General features: G+C 39.8%; 1 protein-coding gene across 11 annotated transcripts in view; it reads right to left on the reverse strand.

Moving 5' to 3' along the window:
* Nucleotides 1-13,846: 13,846 nt before the first annotated feature.
* Nucleotides 13,847-20,675, reverse strand: part of Arhgef9 (Cdc42 guanine nucleotide exchange factor 9) — a 158,100-nt gene continuing 151,271 nt past the window's right edge. For 8 of the 11 annotated variants that reach the window (XM_039100035.2, XM_039100041.1, NM_001393743.1 and 5 more), the window contains 2 exons: nt 19,862-19,930; nt 13,847-17,042 (listed from right to left, as the gene is read on the reverse strand). In XM_039100035.2, the coding sequence (XP_038955963.1) occupies nt 16,861-17,042; nt 19,862-19,930 (251 nt within the window). In that variant the 3' untranslated portion in view covers nt 13,847-16,860. Of the gene's footprint in view, nt 19,217-19,861; nt 19,931-20,675 lie in introns of all 11 variants that reach the window. The other 3 variants (NM_023957.2, XM_039100040.2, XM_063280290.1) reach the window with 3 other exon arrangements.

Genomic DNA, 20,675 nt, shown 5'->3' on the forward strand with positions numbered 1-20,675 from the left:
TATCTTGTTGATTTTCTCAAAGAACCAACTTTTGGTTCTGTTGATTCTTTCTATGGTCCTTTTTGTTTCTACTTGGTTGATTTCAGCTCTGAGTTTGATTATTTCCTGCCTTCTACTCCTCCTGGGTGTATTTGCTTCTTTTTGTTCTAGAGCTTTTAGGTGTGCTGTCAAGCTGCTGACATATGCTCTTTCCTGTTTCTTTCTGCAGGCACTCAGCGCTATGAGTTTTCCTCTTAGCACAGCTTTCAGTGTGTCCCATAAGTTTGGGTATGTTGTACCTTCATTTTCATTAAATTCTAAAAAGTCTTTAATTTCTTTCTTTTTTCTTCCTTGACCAGGTTATCGTTGAGTAGAGCATTGTTCAACTTCCATGTATATGTGGGCATTCTTCCCTTATTGTTATTGAAGACCAGTTTTAGCCCATGGTGGTCTGATAGCACGCATGGGATTATTTCTACTTTTCTGTATCCATTGAGGCCCGTTTTTTGACCAATTATATGGTCAATTTTGGAGAAAGTACCATGAGGAGCTGAGAAGAAGGTATATCCTTTTGCTGTAGGATAGAATGTTCTATAAATATCTGTTAAGTCCATTTGGCTCATGACTTCTCTTAGTCTGTCTACGTCTCTGTTTAATTTCTGTTTCCATGATCTGTTCATTGATGAGAGTGGGGTGTTGAAATCTCCTACTATTATTGTGTGAGGTGCAATGTGTGCTTTGAGCTTTTGAAAGGTTTCTTTTATGGATGTAGGTGCCCTTGTATTTGGAGCATAGATATTTAGGATTGAGAGTTCATCTTGGTGAATTTTTCCTTTGATGAATATGAAGTGTCCTTCCTTATCTTTTTTGATGACTTTTGGTTGAAAGTCAATTTTATTCCATATTAGAATGGCTACTCCAGCTTGCTTCTTCAGACCATTTGATTGGAAAGTGGTTTTCCAACATTTTACTCTGAGGTATTGTCTGTCTTTTTCTCTGAGATGTGTTTCCTGTAGGCAGCAAAATGCTGGGTTTTTATTATGTATCTACTCTGTTAATCTGTGTACTTTATTGGGGAATTGAGTCTATTGATGTTGAGAGATATTAAGGAATCGTGAATGTTGCTTCCTGTTATTTTCGTATTTGGAGGTGAGATTATATTTGTGTGCTTCTCTTCTTTAAGTTTTGTTGCAAAACGATTAGTTTCTTGCTTTTTCTAGGGTGTAGCTTGCCTCCTTGTGTTGGGCCTTGCCATTTATTATCTTTTGTAGGGCTGAATTTGTTGAAAGATATTGTGTAAATTTGGTTTTGTTATGGAATATCTATGTTAATTGAGAGTTTTGTAGAATATAGTAACCTGGGATGGCATTTGTGTTCTCTTAGGGTCTGTATAACATCTGTCCAGGATCTTCTGGCTTTCATAGTCTCTGGTGAGAAGTCTGGTGTGATTCTGATAGGTCTGCATTTATATGTTACTTGACCTTTTTCCCTTACTGCTTTTAATATTCTTTTTTTATTTTGTGTGTTTGGTGTTTTGACTATTATGTGACGGGAGGAGTTTTTTTTTTCTTGTCCAATCTATTTGGAGTTCTGTAGGCTTCTTGTATGTTTATGGGCATCTCTTTCTTTAGGTTAGGGAAGTTTTCTTCGATGATTTTGTTGAAGATATTTACTGGTCCTTTGAGCTGGGAGCCTTCACTCTCTTCTATACGTATTATCCTTAGGTTTGATCTTCTCATTGAGTCCTGGATTTTCTGCATGTTTTGGACCAGTAGCTTTTTCCGTTTTACATTATCTTTGACAGTTGTGTCGATGATTTCTATGGAATCTTCTGCTCCTGAGATTCTCTCTTCTATCTCTTGTATTCTGTTGGTGATGCAAGCAACATCGTATCTACGGCTCCTTGTCTCTTCCTTTGGTTTTCTATATCCAGGATTGTTTTCCTGTGTTCTTTCTTTATTGCTTCTATTTCCATTTTTAATTCCTTCAACTGTTTGACTGTGTTTTCCTGGAATTCTTTCAGGAATTTTTGTGATTCCTCTCTATAGGCTTCTACTTGTTTATTTATGTTTTCCTGCGGGAGTTCTTCATGTCTTTCTTGAAGTCCTCCAGCATCATGATCAAATATGATTTTAAATCTAGATCTTGCTTTTCTGGTGTGTTTGGATATTCAGTGTTTGCTTTGGTGGGAGAATTGGGCTCCGATGATGCCATGTAGTCTTCGTTTCTGTTGCTTGGGTTCCTGTGCTTGCCTCTTGCCATCAGATTGTCTCTGGTGTTACTTTGTTCTGCAATTTCTGACAGTGGCTAGACTGTCCTATAGGTCTGTGTGTCAGGGGTGCTGTAGATCTGTTTTCCTGTTTTCTTTCAGCCAGTTATGGGAACAGAGTGTTCTGCTTTCGGGCGTGTAGTCTTTCCTGTCTACTGGTGTTCAGCTGTTCCTGTGGGCCTGTGTCCTGAGTCCACCAGGCAGGTCGCTTGGAACAGAAAAGTTGGTCTTACCTGTGGTCCTGCGGCTCAAGTTGCTCGTGGGGGGCGGCTGCTTTTGAGCTCTCAGTGAGGGCGGCAACCAGGAGGGCCTGCGCCACCTTTTCCAGGAGCCCCTGTGCACCGGGGTCCCAGATGGCGTTAGGTGTTTTCCTCTGGAGTCAGAAATGTGGGCAGAGTGTAGTCTCTTCTGGCTTCCCAGGCATGTCTGCCCCTCTGAAGGTTTAGCTTTCCCTCCCACGGGATTTGGGTGCAGAGACCTTTAATCTTTTTTTTTTTCCGTCCAGTCTTTATTCCTTCCCAGGTAGACCTCTGTTCCACATCCCATACCTCTTCCCCCCACCCCCAGGCTCCAAGAGGATGCCCCCACCCTCCTATACCCCCACCCCACCAGACCTTCATACTCCTTGGGGTCTCAAGTCTCTCCAGGGTTACATGCATCTTTTCTCACTGAGTCAAGACCCTGCAGTCCTCTGCTGTATATGTGTTGGGAGCTTTATATCAGCTGATGTATGCTGTCTGGTGGGTGGCTCAGTGTCTGAGCAATCTCAGGGATGTAAATATATGCATTTGACTCTTTGAGCTGCTTGTTGGGCCTTTCAGAGGGCAATCATGATAGCCTCCTGTTTGTAAGCACACCATAGCATCGGTAATAGTGTCAGGCCTTGGGGCCTCCCCCTGAATTGGATTCCACTTTGGGCCTGTCACTGAACCTCCATTCCCTCAGTCTCTTCTCCATTTTTGACACTGCAATTCTTTCAGACAGGAACAATTATGGGTCAGAGTTTTTGACTGTGGGATGGCAAAACCATCTCTCCACTTGTTGCCCTGTCTTTCTGCTGGAGGTGGATTCTACAAGTTCCCTCTACCCACTGTAAGACATTTCATGTAAGATCCCTCTCTTTGAGTCCTGAGAGTCTCTCACCTCTCCGGTCTCTGGTACATTCTGGAGGGTCCCCATACCTCCTACATGTGGAAGTTGGCTGTTTTCATTCTTTCTGCATGGCCCTCAGGGCTTCACTCCTGTTTTCCCCAATACCTGATCAGATTTCCCTTTTCCTCTTTTTGTTCCCTTTCCCACCCAGGTTCCTTCCTTCCTCCCTCCCCAACCCCCATGTTGGCTTTCTTCTCCCTCCTAAGTGGAATTGAGGCATCGTCTCTTGGGCCTTTTGGCTTGATAACCTTCTTGAGTTCTGTGGGTTCTATTCTGGGTATTCTGTAGTTTTTAGCTAATATCCATTTATTAGTAAGTATATACCATCCATGCATGTTCTTTTGGGTCTGAGTTACCTAACTCAGGATGATATTTTCTAGTTCCATCCATTTGCCTGCAAAACTCAGGATATCCTCATTCTTAATAGCTGTGTAGTATTCCACTGTGTAAATGAACTAACTACATTTTCTACATCCAGTCTTCTGTTGCGGGACATCTAGGTTGTTTCCAGCTTCTGGCTATCACAAATAAGGCTGCTATGAACATAGTGGAACACATGACCCTGTGGCATGGTGGGGCATCTTTTGGGTATATTCCCAAGAGTGGTATTTCTGGGTCTTTAGGTATGTCTATTTCCAGAAGGCATCTCAGGAATTCCACTGCACACAGGGCACACAACTCATTGGTTGATTAGTCTCTTGGAGTTCTGGTGGGGTCTGGTTGGTTGATATTATTGTTCTTCCTATGGGGTTGCAAACCCCTTCAGCTCCTTCAGTCTTTTCTTTAACTCTTCCATTGGGTTCCCTTGTTCAGTCCAATGGTTAGCTGCAAGCATCCTCATCTGTTTCACTAGGGCTTTGGCAGAGCCTCTCAGGGGACACCCATATCAGGTTCCTGACAGTAAGCACTTCTTGGCATCAGCAATAGTGACTGGGTTTAGTGTCGGTATATGAGATGGATTCCCAGGTAATGAAGCCTGCCTCTTGTGTCCCTGGTTTGCTCCAGGTCTCCTGGTAGGCCTGTAGCCCTGGCTGTAGCAGACCTCTTATGGGGCCTTCAGACTGTGAGGTCTTCAGGAGGGCATGTACACTGGTGACTTGTTGATCTGGCTACAGTGGTTCTACTGGGAGACCTCTGGGAAGCCTTCAGACCGCAGGATCTTCAGAAGGGCAAAGAAGCTGCTGATGTGTTGCCCTGGCTGTGGCAGAACTCCTGTGGGGACTTACAACTGTGGGATCTTCAGAGGGGCAGTCAAGCTGTTGCCCTGTAGGCCAACTGATTGCCACGGAGGCCTTCAGACCGTGGTTTCTGTTTCCCCATGTGCAGCAGGCCTCTAGGAAGGTTTTCACACTGTTGGGTCAGTTGCTCTGCATGCATTGGAGCCCCTGGGAGGTCTTCAGACTGTAGTGTCTGTTGCCAAGTTGCCCTGTGTACAGAGGAACTCTTGGGATGCCTTCTACATGGTAGTGTCTTCAGGGGACCAGACAAACTTGCAATCTGCCCAGACAGAAGGCACAGGCAGGAAGGAGAGTGGAATTTGGGGAATGGGTTTGGGGGGGTTGTTGGTCCTGAGTCCACTGGGCTCCCAGCAGGTGAAGAATGAAGGTGAATTCATGAAGAATGAAGGTATCTTTATTTTGGTGGATGTATTGGCTTATTTTGTATGTCAACTTGACACAAGCTGAAGTTATCACAGAGAAAGGAGCCTCCCTTGAGAAAATGACTCCATGAGACCCAGCTCTAAGGCATTTTCTCAGTTAGTGATCAAGCGGGGAGGGCACAGCCCCTTGTGAGTAGTACCATCCCTGGGCTGACAGTCTTAGGTTCTATAAGAAAACAAGCTGAGCAAGGCAGGGGAAGCAAGCAAGTAAGTAACATCTCTCTGTGGCCTCTGCATAAGCTCCTGCTTCCTGACCTGCTTGAGTTCCAGTCCTGACTTCCTTTGGTGATGAATGTGGAAAGTGTAAGCTGAATAAACCCTTTCCTCCCCAACTTGTTTCTTGGTCATGATGTTTGTGCAGGAATAGAAACCCAGACTAAGACAGTGGATAAACATTTTTATGTGTTTCTGAATTTGGTTTACAAATATTTTATTGAGAAGTTTTGCATATATACTTATCAGCGATAAATTGCTGAAAAAATGGCTACAGCAAAGAATTGTATTCTATACTGTCTGGGTAGAACATTCTGTATATATCTGATAGGTCCATCTTATTTATGATGTCATTTAACACTAGAGTTTCTCTCTATATTTTTCCAGATGACCGGTCTTCGGGGATAGTGAGAAATTGAAATCATCCATCATCAGTGTGTTGATGCTAATCTGTGGTCTTAGATGGTCTTAGTTTATTTTGTGACATTTAGTGCCCCTGTGTTTATTTTTATCTGTCTTTATAATTGTAATATCCTGTAGGTATTTTTGTTTGTTTGTTTAATGAGATTTAAGTGTTCTATCTTATCTCTTGGGACTAATTTTGGATTGAAAACTATTTTATCAGATATCAAATTAGGTATACTTGCTTGTTTTCTTAGTATTCTTTGGAATACCATTTTCATTCTATTTTACAGTAATGCTCGATGGTTTAGTGTGTTTCTTGGAGGCAACAAAATGGGGGATCCTGTTTACTAATGCAGTCTGTTAGTGTGCATCTTTTTGTTGTGGGAATGTAGATCATGAATATTAAGACTTATTGAAAATGTGTATTATTTCCCATCTTTTTATTAATTTTGTGGTATTTTCTTGGATCTCTTTTGATTACTTGTCTTAGGATTACTTACTTGATCTTATTAACTTCATGGATATTCTCCTTCTCTGTACACTTATGTGTTGTTTCTGATACCATTTGTAGAGCTGGTCTTGTACTTATAAATTTCTTTAATCTGTTTTTATTATGGAAGTTTTCTTTTTTATTTTTTATATTCTTTAATTTTAATTGATAGTTTTGCTTGGTATAATATTTTAGTTTCAGAGTTGTGGTCTTTAAGAAGTTGAAATATACCTTTTCAGGCCCTTCTACCTTTAAAGGTTTCTGTCAAATAATCATATCTTATCCAATGGGCCTACTTTTCTAAGTGACTTGGCCTTTTTCTCTTACAGCTTTTAAATAATTCCTCGACTTTCTTTGTCTTCTATTCCCAACTTTGTTTTTGACAAGATCCATTTTGTTGGTGAGGCTTTATTTGGTGTCTTGGGCCATGCAGGAGGAACAACAAATAGCTTTAGGACTCATGGAATGCAGCCCACAGTTAAGCATACCACAGTGGGTGTGCCTTGGAGAGGTATGGCACTGAGGACTACATATTCTGAGGACTTCATGCTGTTAAGAAGTTTTTCTCTCCTCCTTGCCTTCACATTCCTCTTAATCTAAGAATTGTATGAAAACTCCCTCACTGGGCCGTATCTCTGGCACTTACAACAATAGTGCTTGATTTTTTCAGCCATTGCTGCTGGATCAGATTAATGATTCAGTCACCACCCTAGGAAAGAACTTAAGAGTTGTAGATTGTCAGCAATGACCTCCACCCTTAGAAAACATTTGGAAAAATAGATTGCTAGTGACTTAAGGTTAGGATGTTTTTGTTAGTGGCTTTGATGTAGAAAATCTTAGGGAACTAAAGTTCAGAAAAACACAATCTTAATAGTGGAGCTTGAGAGTTTTTGAGGTCAGGGAACAAGAACAATGGCAGACCAAATAGTACTGGCTGACATGTTTCTCTGGCTGAAGCTGAGCTGGTGATCGAAGTGATGATTTTCTTGTACCCATTTTTGTATCAGCTTCCTGATACAATTTAATAAAAAATTGTGGATGAGTAAATGTGCACCCTGAGGATTGTAAGTAGAAATGACTGATTGTTTTTTACATAAGAGTTTAGAGTTGTCATTCTTTTAAGATTTCAATAAGATTACATTTTAAGATAAATAATAAACTAATTGATCCTTTCTTTGTAACGGCAAGTTGCAACCTGCCAGTAAGAGAAAGTATCTGAGAAAATTACCTTGTTTGGTTAGACTCTGTTAATCTATAACCGGTTACTTAGTTACAAATGTGGGTCCTTGGGAATAATTTTTCTTCTTCACTTATGATATGTAAAATGTTTTTAATGTAAAGGTATTTGGGAATATACTGCTTTTTCATAATCATTCAGTGAAAGAAAACAGAATGTAGTTTGTGTACTGTTTGTTGGGATGTATAAGTTGTGGGAGAATTAAAGTTTCTTGGAGTAGGTCAGTGTGTTGGAGTTTGCGCCACCCACCAAACGTGTGTGTGTGTGTGTGTGTGTGTGTGTGTGTGTGTGTGTGTGTGAGAATGAAGATGTTGGAGCTTATCTTGCTCCATCCAGTAACCCCACCTTAGGTTAGTTAACCTTGGTGTCAAAGCTGGTCTTCAGTTTTCTTCCTTCCATAGGAGTGTTAATAATGTTCTGGAGGCAGGGGAGGTTTAGGTTAATGATTCCTCTGTTTCTTTGGCATTTGGAACCACAGCCTCTATCCTGGTTCTTTTGCTTCTCAGGTATAGTCTTGGTGCCTTTAGTAACCTTTGCCAGGAACTTAAAACACAATTCTGGAAGTGTGGACTTTTCTTGGGTCTCAAGGCAGTATAGGACAACTGGAGGATCCAATGAGGCATCTGGCATGTCTGCCTTGGGTCTCCAGGTCACTGATGGTGGCTGGAGAGTTCCTGGTGGGGAGTAGGTTGTGAGTCTCAAAGGGAGGGAGAGGATCTGGGAGGTGTCAGTGTCTGGAAATTACTGTTGAGCTTGGGTGACCTGAATGGAGGGAGGCTAGGAATATGTGTGGAGATAGTTTATCTGAGTCTCTGTGTCATATGGGCAAGCTGGAGAGACCTGGGTGGGGAACAAGTTAGGAACTAGTGAATCCCAAAGGTGAAGAGAGAGGCCAGGAGGAGGGGGCAAGTAATCACAGGACTTCAACTACCAGAATGCTAGGAGACTCAAATACAGCAAAACTTAACTTGGTCTCTATGATAGTTACACAGGCTCCAGTATCTGTCTCTCTGTCTCTGTGTCTGTCTCTGTGTCTGTCTCTGTCTCTCTCTCTCTCAAGAACATCCATTTAAGTCAGTTCCCTTCTTCTATTCATGTGGGGCCTGGGTATTTAATTCAAGTTGACAGGCTTGGTGGTAAGCACCACCATATCACCTTGTGGATGCCAGGGTATTTCTTTGACTGACTTAATGTAAAGACTAAACATGTACAGAACATAATATGTCTTTCAGTTTGTTTTCTGAATAAGAAACCAACTTTTTCTAGCCTTTCACAAACCAAATGTGGTAGCACAACAAACCCTAGTAGATGTGGAAGATTACAAAGATTTGGTGGCTAAAAGCCTGATACAACAGTGAAAGAAAAGCCTGCATTTAGGAATGTTGGGGCAAATGATAACCATTGCATAGAAATTTCTTTTTGATACAAAATTAGAGAGCTTTGTTGAGGCAACCTCAAGAATATTAGTATAGAAAATTAGTGAGTTAACATCTCTTTTTAAAAAAAGCAGATATGTTGAGATTTAAATCACCTTTTAAATTTAATTCAGCGGGTTTGTTTGTTTTTAGTATATTCACAAATGATTTTATATTATTGTCATCACTCTAAAAAGAAACTGTATGGAAATCCAAACAGCATTCCTTTCACATCTATAATTTTCCAGTGAATAAACCAAATATGCCATGGCCATGGACCCAGTTGACATGGGTGATTACAAAGAGTTGCTGGCCAGTGTCCAGGAAAACCACTGATTTACTATCTATGTATTTGCCTATTGGGGATGCATCACATGGATAAACCATACAAAATCTTGTTGGCCTTGACCTCTTTCATATAGCATATTTTTAAGGTTCACTGAAGTTTATATTTTATTTATTCATTCACAAATTAAGAGATATTGGTCTGCTTTCACCTTAGGGCAATTATGAATAAGTTTCTTGTGACTATTCTTTTATGAGGGCTTTCTATGTTTAACTGAAAATGTACTCCTTAAAGCAATGATGTGAAGTACATAATAACTCTTTTTATTCATGAAGGACAGATGAATTGAGACTCAGAATATATGAATACATATGTATATGAATACACACACACACACACACACACACACACACACGCCACTTGCCTCAAGTTCTATAATTAGGAAATATGTGATGAGTCTAGGATTGGAGCCTTGGTAATTTGCCTCTAGGGTCTTAAGGGGAAATGACAGTGGGGCAGAGAAAAAGAAATTTTTTTTCTTTTTTTTCCGGAGCTGGGGACAGAACCCAGGGCCTTGCGCTTGCTAGGCAAGCGCTCTACCACTGAGCTAAATCCCCAACCCCGAAAAAGAAAATTTTAATCTAACAAAGCACCTACACCTACTTCAGGTTAATACATCTATTGTTGTTTGTTTGATTATTTTTAATAATAACTGATTAACATTATATTAAAGAATGGCCATATTATAGGGGTTGGGGATTTAGCTCAGTGGTAGAGCGCTTGCCTAGGAAGCGCAAGGCCCTGGGTTCGGTCCCCAGCTCTGAAAAAAAGAACCAAAAAAAAAAAAAAAAAAAAAAAGAATGGCCATATAACCAAAGAAAGATCACAAACATTTTAGACTTAGTAGTGAGGATACTGGGAAAAGCACACAAGAACCAGGAAACTCCAGTGTAAGGCCAGGGATGGAAAGGGAGTTTGGAGCAGGAGATGAGGATCTAGAGTTTCAGGCAGCACAGGCACAGGCACAGGGACAGGAGTTGCTCCTTCAGAGTTTCAGAGACAACTCTTTAATGACTTGTAGGATGGGAGGAGTCATGAAATAAATTTCTTTCATTCTTGACTATGACAACCTCAAAATGTTCTATCACCAATTCAGAGGAGCAAGGAAAGACATTTTCGATGTGGCACTACTCCTTTCCAAACACTCATATGCTGGGTACCCAGAACACTCTGCATTTAACACAGCGCATGTACTACACCTACAGATGAATCATGGGAGGGTAGTCTGGGATCTAAAAATTATGCTGTGATATGTGTGATGATGAATTTTGAAGATATCTACCCGCCACTCCTTCCCTAGACTCCTCTCCCATCCGCCCCTCCAACCTCTTCCAAATTTGTGTCCTCCTTTTTGATTTTTAATGACCCACCAAATAAAAGTTGTTTTGCCCATATACTCCTGGGTGTGAGGCCATCTTCTGGATTAGGAGTTTTCCAATTTCATCTTCCTTTCAGCTTCTGTGCTTGGCAATGCTTCTCTTTATTGAATTCTTCAATTCCTTAGATCCTTTGATAAAGTTGGCAATCATTCTTTAATATTCTGTGTCCTGGGGCTCATCTAGGTAGTTCCTTTAAGATAATACTTATATAGGACTAGTAAGTTTGATGGTAGACATGCTTTCTTAGCCACTCATATTTTGTTTTGGGGGGATTCGACTTGGGCATATATATGACTTCTTCCTATGGTTATGTGACTGATGTGTTAGTCTGTTTTTTCTTACATTGGGCCAGTACAGGAGGTGCATGAGCTGAGCTATGCCAGGCAAGCTGGTAGATACGCTGTTTAATTGGATCAAGCAAAGAAATCTCCCAAACCACATGTCTGAAGCCAGGTTTGTGTGAGCAGAGATGGCGGTGAAGGGAAAGAAAGATAGAAGAGGAAAGGAATGTCCCACCATGCAAAGTTGGCTCATGAACAAAGCAGGTGTGAAGACTAACATGAAGACAAAGAGTCTGGACCTAGGTCTGTAGGTGTGGAGATGGCCATGGCCAGGGGCCATGGAGGATGGGAAAGAGAAGAAATGTCTTCCTAGGCAAAGGTGGCCCTCAGACAAAGAGTGCTCCTGGACCACAGTACTAAAAATAGACTTGTGAGTTTGCAGATGGCTGTGGGTTAGAGGAAGGGCAGGGAAATGGGAAAAGCTTGGCACATATTACTCCAGCTCTCTTGTCTCTGTTGCCTTGAAGTGCTGTGAGCCATAGGATCCTTTTATCCCTTTGCTCTATGACTGAAAACAGCAGCACAGAATTCATTAGTGAGACATTCGTGTGTTTTCTCTTACTATGGAGCTATGAAAGCGTGGGATGAGATGGAGCTATAATAAAGTAGAAATAACTCATAGCTGTCCTGGGAAGCCATCTGAACCTATGGCACATTTTGTACATTGTGCCACTGACATTTGTTGGGATTATCAGTTACTGTAGGATAAACTGATCCTGGTAGATAAAAGACATTTTCTTCACTGCTAATTAATTTGCTCTATGAAGACCTTAAGGCTTTTATTCTCCACAGTCCTAGTTCATCTATATACGTTAACATTAAGCCCTGAGTGATTTGTTGGAATGAGATATTTCAGTCACTTCAATATTTTAATATCCTTATTGCAGATTACCAAGCCCTATACTAGAATGTGTACTCAGGATATGTGCATTAACTATAATGCAGCTTTCTGACAGGACTGGAGAGATCCACAGCTAGTGTGGAGAGAGATATAACCTGACACAAGAACTTACCTTAAATGGCACATTTTGGGGGGCCTCTAACAATACAGTAAAAGCACTACAAAGCCCATGTCTCCTTCCCCCTTTCTCATAACTAGATGAGAAAATCTTGTATGTATGACACTAACAGTCCACTAGAAAAGGTCACAACCAGGAAATAAATATGATACATAACCAGACGGTTTGCTTCTAAATCAAGGATCAATTGTGTTATAAATAAATTGGGCTAGTATTCATTTAGGCCAGGCAGAAATATTATTCTGCGGTTAGCAGGGCTTTGTGGGGCACAATACTGAATGCACCAACTTTGTAGACTTGGAATTTGCAAGTAAAATCCAGGACAAGTGAGATCTACTTCATAAGCATCATATCCTCGACATGAAGCTGCTGTGGGAATCAGGGGAAATAGGTGACTATGAATAAGGAAATTCTTAATGGCCCAAAAGCCAGTGGGCTAAAAAGCCAAGTGGTGGCTTAGGTGATTGAAACATTGAGTGAAGAAAAGCAAAGACCACACTGGAGACCTTGGTTCTCTGGCCATTTGTTCTTGGTTCTGGAGACAAAAGTGATCTGTAACTGCAATTGACTTTGTTTGGCTTTGAGGCTGTAATTAGAAGATTTAAGAGATCGGTTTATTAATTACTGCACAAAAAGGCATTCATATACTTGTTAGTGTCATTTTATTCCTTCACCCCTAAGACAAAAGACAAAACTAAGACAAAAGAACTCTTATATCAGTGGAGATGGGGGTGGGGGTGGAGGTGGAAGTGGTGGTGGGGGAGAAGGTCAGGCAATTAAAACTCAGAAGGTAGGTAGCCCTGGTCAATCACTTCTAGGCCCTGATTTTTCCCTGTAAAATATAGTTAATAAACTCATTGTCATTGTCTTATCACTTCTAAAACTCCTAGAAGGTAGTCTTAGGAAAACAGAGAACAGATGATACCCACTTACTCTGGAAGAAGTAATTATGATTTACTCCTGGAATCTGCAGAAGCTGGGAATCGGTTAAGATATAAAAAGAATGACAAAATCTTGGTGATTTGAATGGGGACAGTTGACAGAAGCCAGGTAAAAAGGACAGGGTAGTGACTGTAGAGGGGATAAATGAGAAGATCTAAGATATGGGCAAAGGCAAAAGTTAGCAAAGGTAAGGAAGGCTTGAATTATGACTTCTTAAAATGCTTCAGTGTAGGAGGACACTCCCAAGGCCCAGAACGATAGAGCTCATACTCTAGATATTTAGAGAACTGCCTGGAATATTGCAGCAAACAAGAACCTTTGTGACTTTAGTGTTCTATTGCTCTGGAGGAAGACTATGAGACATTCTTATTCATGTGGACTGCTGACAGGCAACATCACATGTCATGTGCAGGCCTAGTGGGAAACAAAGTATATGTGTGCACAGACTATACATAATAAAGAAAATAATAAAGCCACTGTATCCACACATGGACAATTAAAGTCTACTTTTAAGGAGCCAAGTCCACAGGAGTCTCACCTGGAGTGGGAGACTTCTGAGTGTTATGGCCTATGTCTACATTAAGAATGCAATGTTAAAACTGTCATAAATACCAAGGTTGTATTTTGGACCTGTAGACACAAGAAACATGAACAGGATTTGGTAGGAATGGACCATTAGGTTTTAGCAAAGTACCAGGTAAAATGAAAGACAGTCCTATCTATAAAAATATTTTAAGTACTAATGGCTACAGGTTCAAACCATGTTCTTGTCTTTTACTCTTCTAGAACTCATAGAAAATGTTTCCCAATATCTCTTGGAATACTTTGGAAATGAAACAGCAGGGTAAGAAACTCAAGATAGTTGGAGCAAGTAGTCTCACAGCACACAAATTGCCTTTATTTTGCAATTGGCCACACACACACACACACACACACACACACTCACACACACACACACACACACACACACACACACAAATGGCACAACTGTGCCTGAAATTCTTTTTACTTCTTTTATTGAACTCCATAAATATTTTCATAAGGCTTTATGTCATTACAACATCTTTTTTGTTGTTGTTAAACATTTCCAAATACACAATTTTGACACTTGTTTGACAGGGTCAAACAGTCAGATAATAGAAACAAAAGAAGAAACCAGCAAATGCAGAGCAGCAGGGGTCATCAGAATCACTGTTGCCCATCTATTCACCCAGCCCGCCCCACCCCCAAAGCACTAAAATATCACTATTTGGCTTCATACTAGAATTGTTAGAACTCTCTTGTTGCTGTCCTTAATAGATCAATTAAAGATATACACATAGAAAGAGGATGAGAGAAGGAGAGAAAAATCGCATTTCTGTATTTAGGACCTCCCTACAGTAGAACTCATAGAACAAACTTGCAAAAACCCTTTTGGAAAGAAAATTCAGGCCTCATTGAGTTGAGGAAAGGGGAGTACAAGGCCATGCAGAAACAGGAGAATTACAGAGTTTGGGGGGGGTAACATGGCTGTGGGAACCCAACAGGTTTAGCTACTGAGTCCAGGGAATTGATTAGTTTCCCTTTGGGCTACTGGCCACTGATCTACTTTGAGCCATAGGTGTGGGGGTGGAGCGGGGTGTTCCAGTCAAATGAGAGCTAAATCAGTAGTGCCTTCACAAATTGCTACATCTTGTAAGGCCAGTGGACTGGATGGAGAAACAGGATGATCAGAGGTAATACCCCTGATCTGGGAGTCTTGAGTGTTGGATTCAGAAAGGGCAAGAGAATGAGAGGGTCTGGCCTAAAGATATTATAGATCTAAAAACTTTGAAAGCAAGCCCTTCTGGTGTGCTCCTAATCTTGGAGAAGGTTCCCAAGGCCAAGCCTAGTGAAGATGGGTAAAGTAGGAAAAGAAGGTACAATAAGGGAGGCCTGCATATTCGGAAGTGAAATTTTGTAGTCTATGTATTAGATACCAGATTTCTTGCCATAAGGGCTTATGTAGAGCTCTATCATGTGCTGAGCAGTGACAGCCAGTCCCGAGCCCTGGTGTTCTGCCAGCCAGCTTTGATAACTACAAAGCCTGACAACAACATGGAGCTTGTTTTCCATAGGGGAAAGATTTTCAGGGAGTAGGGTTTAGTTTAGATCAGGAAGCAAAATTTAGCTTTATTGACCTTATACAGCAATGGTTGCTGTTTGGTAAGCTTAAATCTTTTTTAGAATGAAGTCTTTTCTTGTGAGGTCCAGGACAGACTCAATCTCCAGATTCCTGGTTAGGGTGGGTTTTCACACTTCTTTTTATTTTTCTTTTCTTTTTTTTTCTTGCCCCAATCTCTAGCCATACAAAAGGCTAAATGGCAAAGAATACACACTCTTGTACTCATGGAAATTCTGCTTTTGTGGGAAACATTCTGTTCAAATGGAAAGCCTCCCAAGAATTAACCTCAGTGTTCTGCCTCAGATCTTTTTCCCCAGATGTAAGAGTAGCCCTAGGCTCCTTCTATATCACGTGCCTCAGTTGTCCTGGGACGGGAGTCTGTCAGGAACAAAACCTACTTTGAATGCCATAATGGCTTTAACTATGTCAATATTCACAGTCCTCTACCCGGAAGATGGTAAGGGCAGAGAAGGAGACAGAGAAGATTATCCATGCAATCTGCTAACAATTGGGGATGTTTCTTATAATTTCAGTGATACAAATTACTGGTATATTATCTTAGATGAAGCCTTTCTCTGATATTTCCCTATATGATGCTGTTGTCAACCTTGAACTCTTTTCAATTAATCTGAAGGTGGCTAATGATCTTGGCCAAGCATGTTTTTCTCTTGAACTCCTCCATAAACTTCTAACAGTAATGCCTTATGAATCTGAAATTGGAAGCAGGGATGACCAGAACACTATATAGAGAGCCCTATCTGATACCTACTTACTACCTATGGGTTGTGGGGTGGAGATTAATCTCTTCCCCAGGAGGCAGAGTCTCAATTTCTTTGCTTCTAGTTTAGTTAAACCTTTTGCCTAGGGAAGAGATAGGCTGAAAAGGAGATTCATAATAAAAGAGGCTTGAAAAAGAGACTAATGGAGCCAAACTAACTCTTAGGTAAAAACCTTCAATGACTTAGCATTGCTGTTACTGGGAATTCTCAGTGCTAGAAGAAATCACCTAAATACAAACTATCCACCTAACAGAAGTCTTCTCTACCCTCATTACGTTCTTTCACTCCTTTGTTTCTGTTTGGTTTTATATCCTTCCACAATACCTAAAACAGTGAAAGCAATAGAAATACCAAGCAGATAAGTCACAGGGCACAACAGAGCATGTCTAGACTGGCACAACTGTGGACACAGGATGCTGGGAAAAGGCTGTTGGTAGAACTGCAGGGCTACAGGAACATTTGCAGATGGTGCATGAGGAACAGGAGATGGGAATCCTCCCCTTCTCAGTGAAAAGTGACAGGGAGAGAAATGAAATCCCAAACCCACTACATAAATTAAATTCAAAAGTTATCAGCATCAGTATCATAAGGAAAGGGGAATAAAACAATGCAAATACTCTGTGGTAATAATGACAGGTCAGTGAACTAGAAGAGCGAATAAGTTATCTTAACAGGAAAAAGAACAAAGAGAAAGGGGGAGGGGAACAAGGTTAAGAACTAAATATTTTAAGAAGTGATTACATGTTTGGAAATCAGTGGTACTTCTTACCAACTATAGATTTCGATTCCCCAAAACAACAGAAAATGGTTTTGGTCCTTCTCTGTGTGTGTATATGTATGTATGTGTGCATGCATGTGCATGCATATGTGCACACATGCCCACACACACACGTGTATACGTAAAGGTCTATGTGTGTGCGTGCATGTATGTGTGCACACACACGCACGCACACACACTCATTCTCTCTCTCTCACACACACATTTTATATATATATATATATATAAATTTTCAACAGTGCTTCTCCGAAAAAAAGGTCCATCTATAAATATAATTTTATTTATTTTAAAATTATCTGCCTTCCTATAGGTATTATTTTTTGAAGGGGGTTAACCTACTGAAGTTTTGCCAGAATGGTGACTGGCTGCGTTTCGGTTCAGTGAACTCAAACACTTGAGACTGAGCGATGCCATCGGGGACCAGGTACTGGCCCTGGTTTAACGGGTCCTGTGGTGGTGGATAGGAAGGTGGAACTGAGCGAGCAGAGTTGACACCTAGAGCAAATAGGAGATCAAAGGAAAGAGTATAAATTAAGTACCAAATGAATTCTCAAACATGTTAACTCACAGTACACTAGTGTTGTGAGTTTTACCTGGTAGCGAATTGAATAACCCTACTTCTAAGATCTGAAATACTCTGAAATCTAATAGTCAGAAAGTTTCATATTTTGGACCTTTTAAGATTTCCATATTAAAGCTATTCAATCAAGAAAGTCTATACAAATATTCCAAAATTAAAAAAAATATATCTAATTTGTAATCTGAGGTACACTGTGTCACAAGCATTTCAGGTAAATGATGAATCGATCTGTGCTGCAAATGATTTCTTTCCCTGTCATATTCGCACTGGCATCTCTAATTCTACTCGCCATCTTATTTATATTCTATTCTATTCACCATGTTATCAGGTATCACCAATAAAATAAAATAAAATAAAATAAAATAAAACAAACTGGAGTGTTACCATCACTTTTTTGTCAGACAAGAAAACCAAGGACTAGGAAAAATATTATACCTAAGGTCTTATACTCAGCTCACAATAAAGTGGAAACTAGGGCTCACATGTGCTGAGTTCCTGGTTAGGATTTCTTTCCAGGAGACCATAATCTCTGAAGAACCTCACAAGCTCTTTTCAGTTCTAGACTTTGGTTCTCTTCCTCTCCAACCCTACCTGAAAGCGTCAAAATAATCTGGTTAAGAACTACTGACTTCAGGACTTTCCATAACGGTTAAGGCCCAAGTAATTTAGTATTTTGCTTTGGGTTGACAGTGACAAACCTGTATTCAATAGAAAATTGACATTAGTAGTTGAAACAGAAAAGAAATTCATCACCATAAGACATGATTCATAGAAAAAAAGAAAATGGAATCTGTGCCCTTTCAATGATGTTGAGGTTATAGACCTTTTGATATTAATGGAGGACTCAAGCAATCCAACTACCCTGACAGTAGTTCTAATGTTTAAGCCATCATCAGCCATTGGCACTTCCATAGGAAGAATCATCCGGTTCTGTAGCCATTTTTGAAAGGCAGCAAGTGCTAGAAATATGAGGGTATTAAATGCTAACAAATAATACAAGGACACCATGGAGAAAGTCCTGCTTTATAAAGCTCTATTTTTCATTTTTTCTTTCAAGCTTTTGATATCAAATATACGAACCCTAAAGATTTGAAAAACACTTTTTCTTAGGGCACTATTGTTTTGTATTTAATTTCACAATGAATTTCTACTTAATTATTATATCAGGCATGGGCTTATATTGAGGTCTTAATTTGTCTATAGAAATCTAATTCAGACTATTTGTTGAAAATATTGCACTTTCTTTGGCTGAATTGTAGTTCTGTCTTTATCAAAAATAAGTCACACCTATGCATGTAGGCCTATTTCTGAATTCTTTCTATTAAACTATCTGTATTGCCTCAGTTAATGCTACCTATATAATGAACGTTGAAATTAGATGAATTAGGAACTTTCTATTCATTCTTATTTTTTCAAGATTGGTTTATTCATTCTAGAGTAATAATCTGATTTTCAACTAGCCTTAAAGTCTATGGAGATGGAGGCTGTGTTTATGATTCTGGCATTGTTTATATTTATAAATTTAAGGGGTTGACACATTGGGAATTAGCATTTAACTCAAGGAGTTATATATAAATTCTGAAGTAAACAAAGTAAAGTAAAAAGGCCTTTTTATCAGCCAGATAACTCTTCCCTCAGAAAAACAGATGGTTGATAATGTCCCATGGTGTTACAAATAACATGTGAAGGGGACACTAGAACAACTACTTAACTAATGACATTTGCATGAGAGCTATCCTATCAGTTTTCCCTTCACTATTTCTAGAGTTCATTCAGAAGCCTAGAGCCAATGAAAGGGCAGAAGGAAAGGGCTGGGGAAAGTGATGTCTTAATATTATTCATTCCTTGGAACAGTGAAAATACTGTCAGTAAAAAAAAACAAAAAACAGCTGTCAGTAATTGAGATGAGAGAATCAAATGAGCTCTTCTGTTCAAACAAGAGATATCACCACCATCAGGACCCTGAGATGAGGAGGGGAGAGCAGTGGTCTCAGAACCAAGATGACTTAGGTTAAAAATCACTTTACCTTGAGTGTTTTCAGTTTCTTAACCTGGAACAGGGGCTAATAGTGCCATTTTCTTTGGGTTACTATAAAGATGAAATGAAAGAAATTAAGAAACTTGGTACTAGGTAGACACTCTAGAAAGCGGAAGGTAGCTCCTTTTTGCTCAACTGAGCACTTTAGTTTTGTTCTGGTTCATGAAAAAGAAAAGAAAAACTATTTCAAATTTAAGCTGATTCTATTTGAATTTGAATTTTTCAAAGGTATTTCCATGTCTGCCTCAGAGAAAGACTATCTTGCTTCAAATTGAGGCTCTTCACTTTGGTTTGGGGCTACTGATTAGGTAAGCATTTTTAGACCACTGAAAGAAAGCTGATAATATCCCTATATATTTATGTTTATTAAATAAATTATATACATGCATTATTGCCTGCCTCTCTCTATATTATTCAATTTTTTTCTTATTTTGAAGTAAACATAAAAATAATTTGTTTATTTTGTTTTGTTTATGTAGCCAATAACATAGATATGAGTACCCCACATCCCTTACGCTCAAGAAGTAAACACTAAGAGCATTTGTAACTTGTTATCAAGAATACCTGGGTAGTTGGAAACTATTCCAAGTGAACCTCAGTATGGAAAGGAGCCAAGGAATGTGAGAACACATACCCCATGGTTTCCTAGTCCCACACAGACAGTGAGTGGGTCTGAAGGAGTAAAGGCAGAAGTACCTTTCTGTTTAGACGCTTTTCTCACAGTCATTGCAGCCTGTCTCTTCTGATTTTCAGAAATCTCAAAGCCTACGAGAGAAAAAAAGTCAACTTTGTTATGAAAACCATATACCCCTATACACTGCAAAATTGAGTATACCTTTCCTTCAAAAGCTATCTGACAAATATATCAAAAGCAAACAAAGAAACAAACAAAACCAAACAACAACAATAACAACAAAAAAACCCTTGAAACAAAATGCTGGCAAAGATGTAGGGAAAGATCAACTCTTATTCGCAGTGGAGCAAAACTTGGTAGAGTTGTTGAGAAAATCAATATGGAGGTTTCTGAAAATATTAAAAATAGAACTACCATAATGACTGAAATTTCTGAGGGCATCCCCAAAGAATTCTATATCCTACTACAGAAGCACATGCTCATCCATGTTGATAGCTTCTCTTCTCAGGAAATAGAAACAGTTTAGCTGTCAACAAAATGACAGGTCCATAACAAAAAATGGTGCATATGCACAATGGACTTTTACTAAGTTAAGTAAAACATAAGTACAAAACTCACAGAAAACATTTGATAGTGGAAAATTATATTAAGTCAGGTAGCCCAGATTCAGAAAGACAAGTGTAGCAGACCTTTCTTTCATGTGGAGCCTCAATTATAATATGAGTGTGTGGGCATAAGTCATGGAATTGGAGAAGGAACTCTGACAAGGGAAAATGAAGTTTTGAGGAAGGGAAAAGTCATAGACTATATGTTCTTTGAAAGCAGACAAGAGGCGACTGTAGGTAGAAGAGTACAAGGGAGGCAAGAGGATCAGTG

Source organism: Rattus norvegicus, chromosome X, assembly GCF_036323735.1.
Source record: "Rattus norvegicus strain BN/NHsdMcwi chromosome X, GRCr8, whole genome shotgun sequence".
Taxonomy (NCBI): domain Eukaryota; kingdom Metazoa; phylum Chordata; class Mammalia; order Rodentia; family Muridae; genus Rattus; species Rattus norvegicus.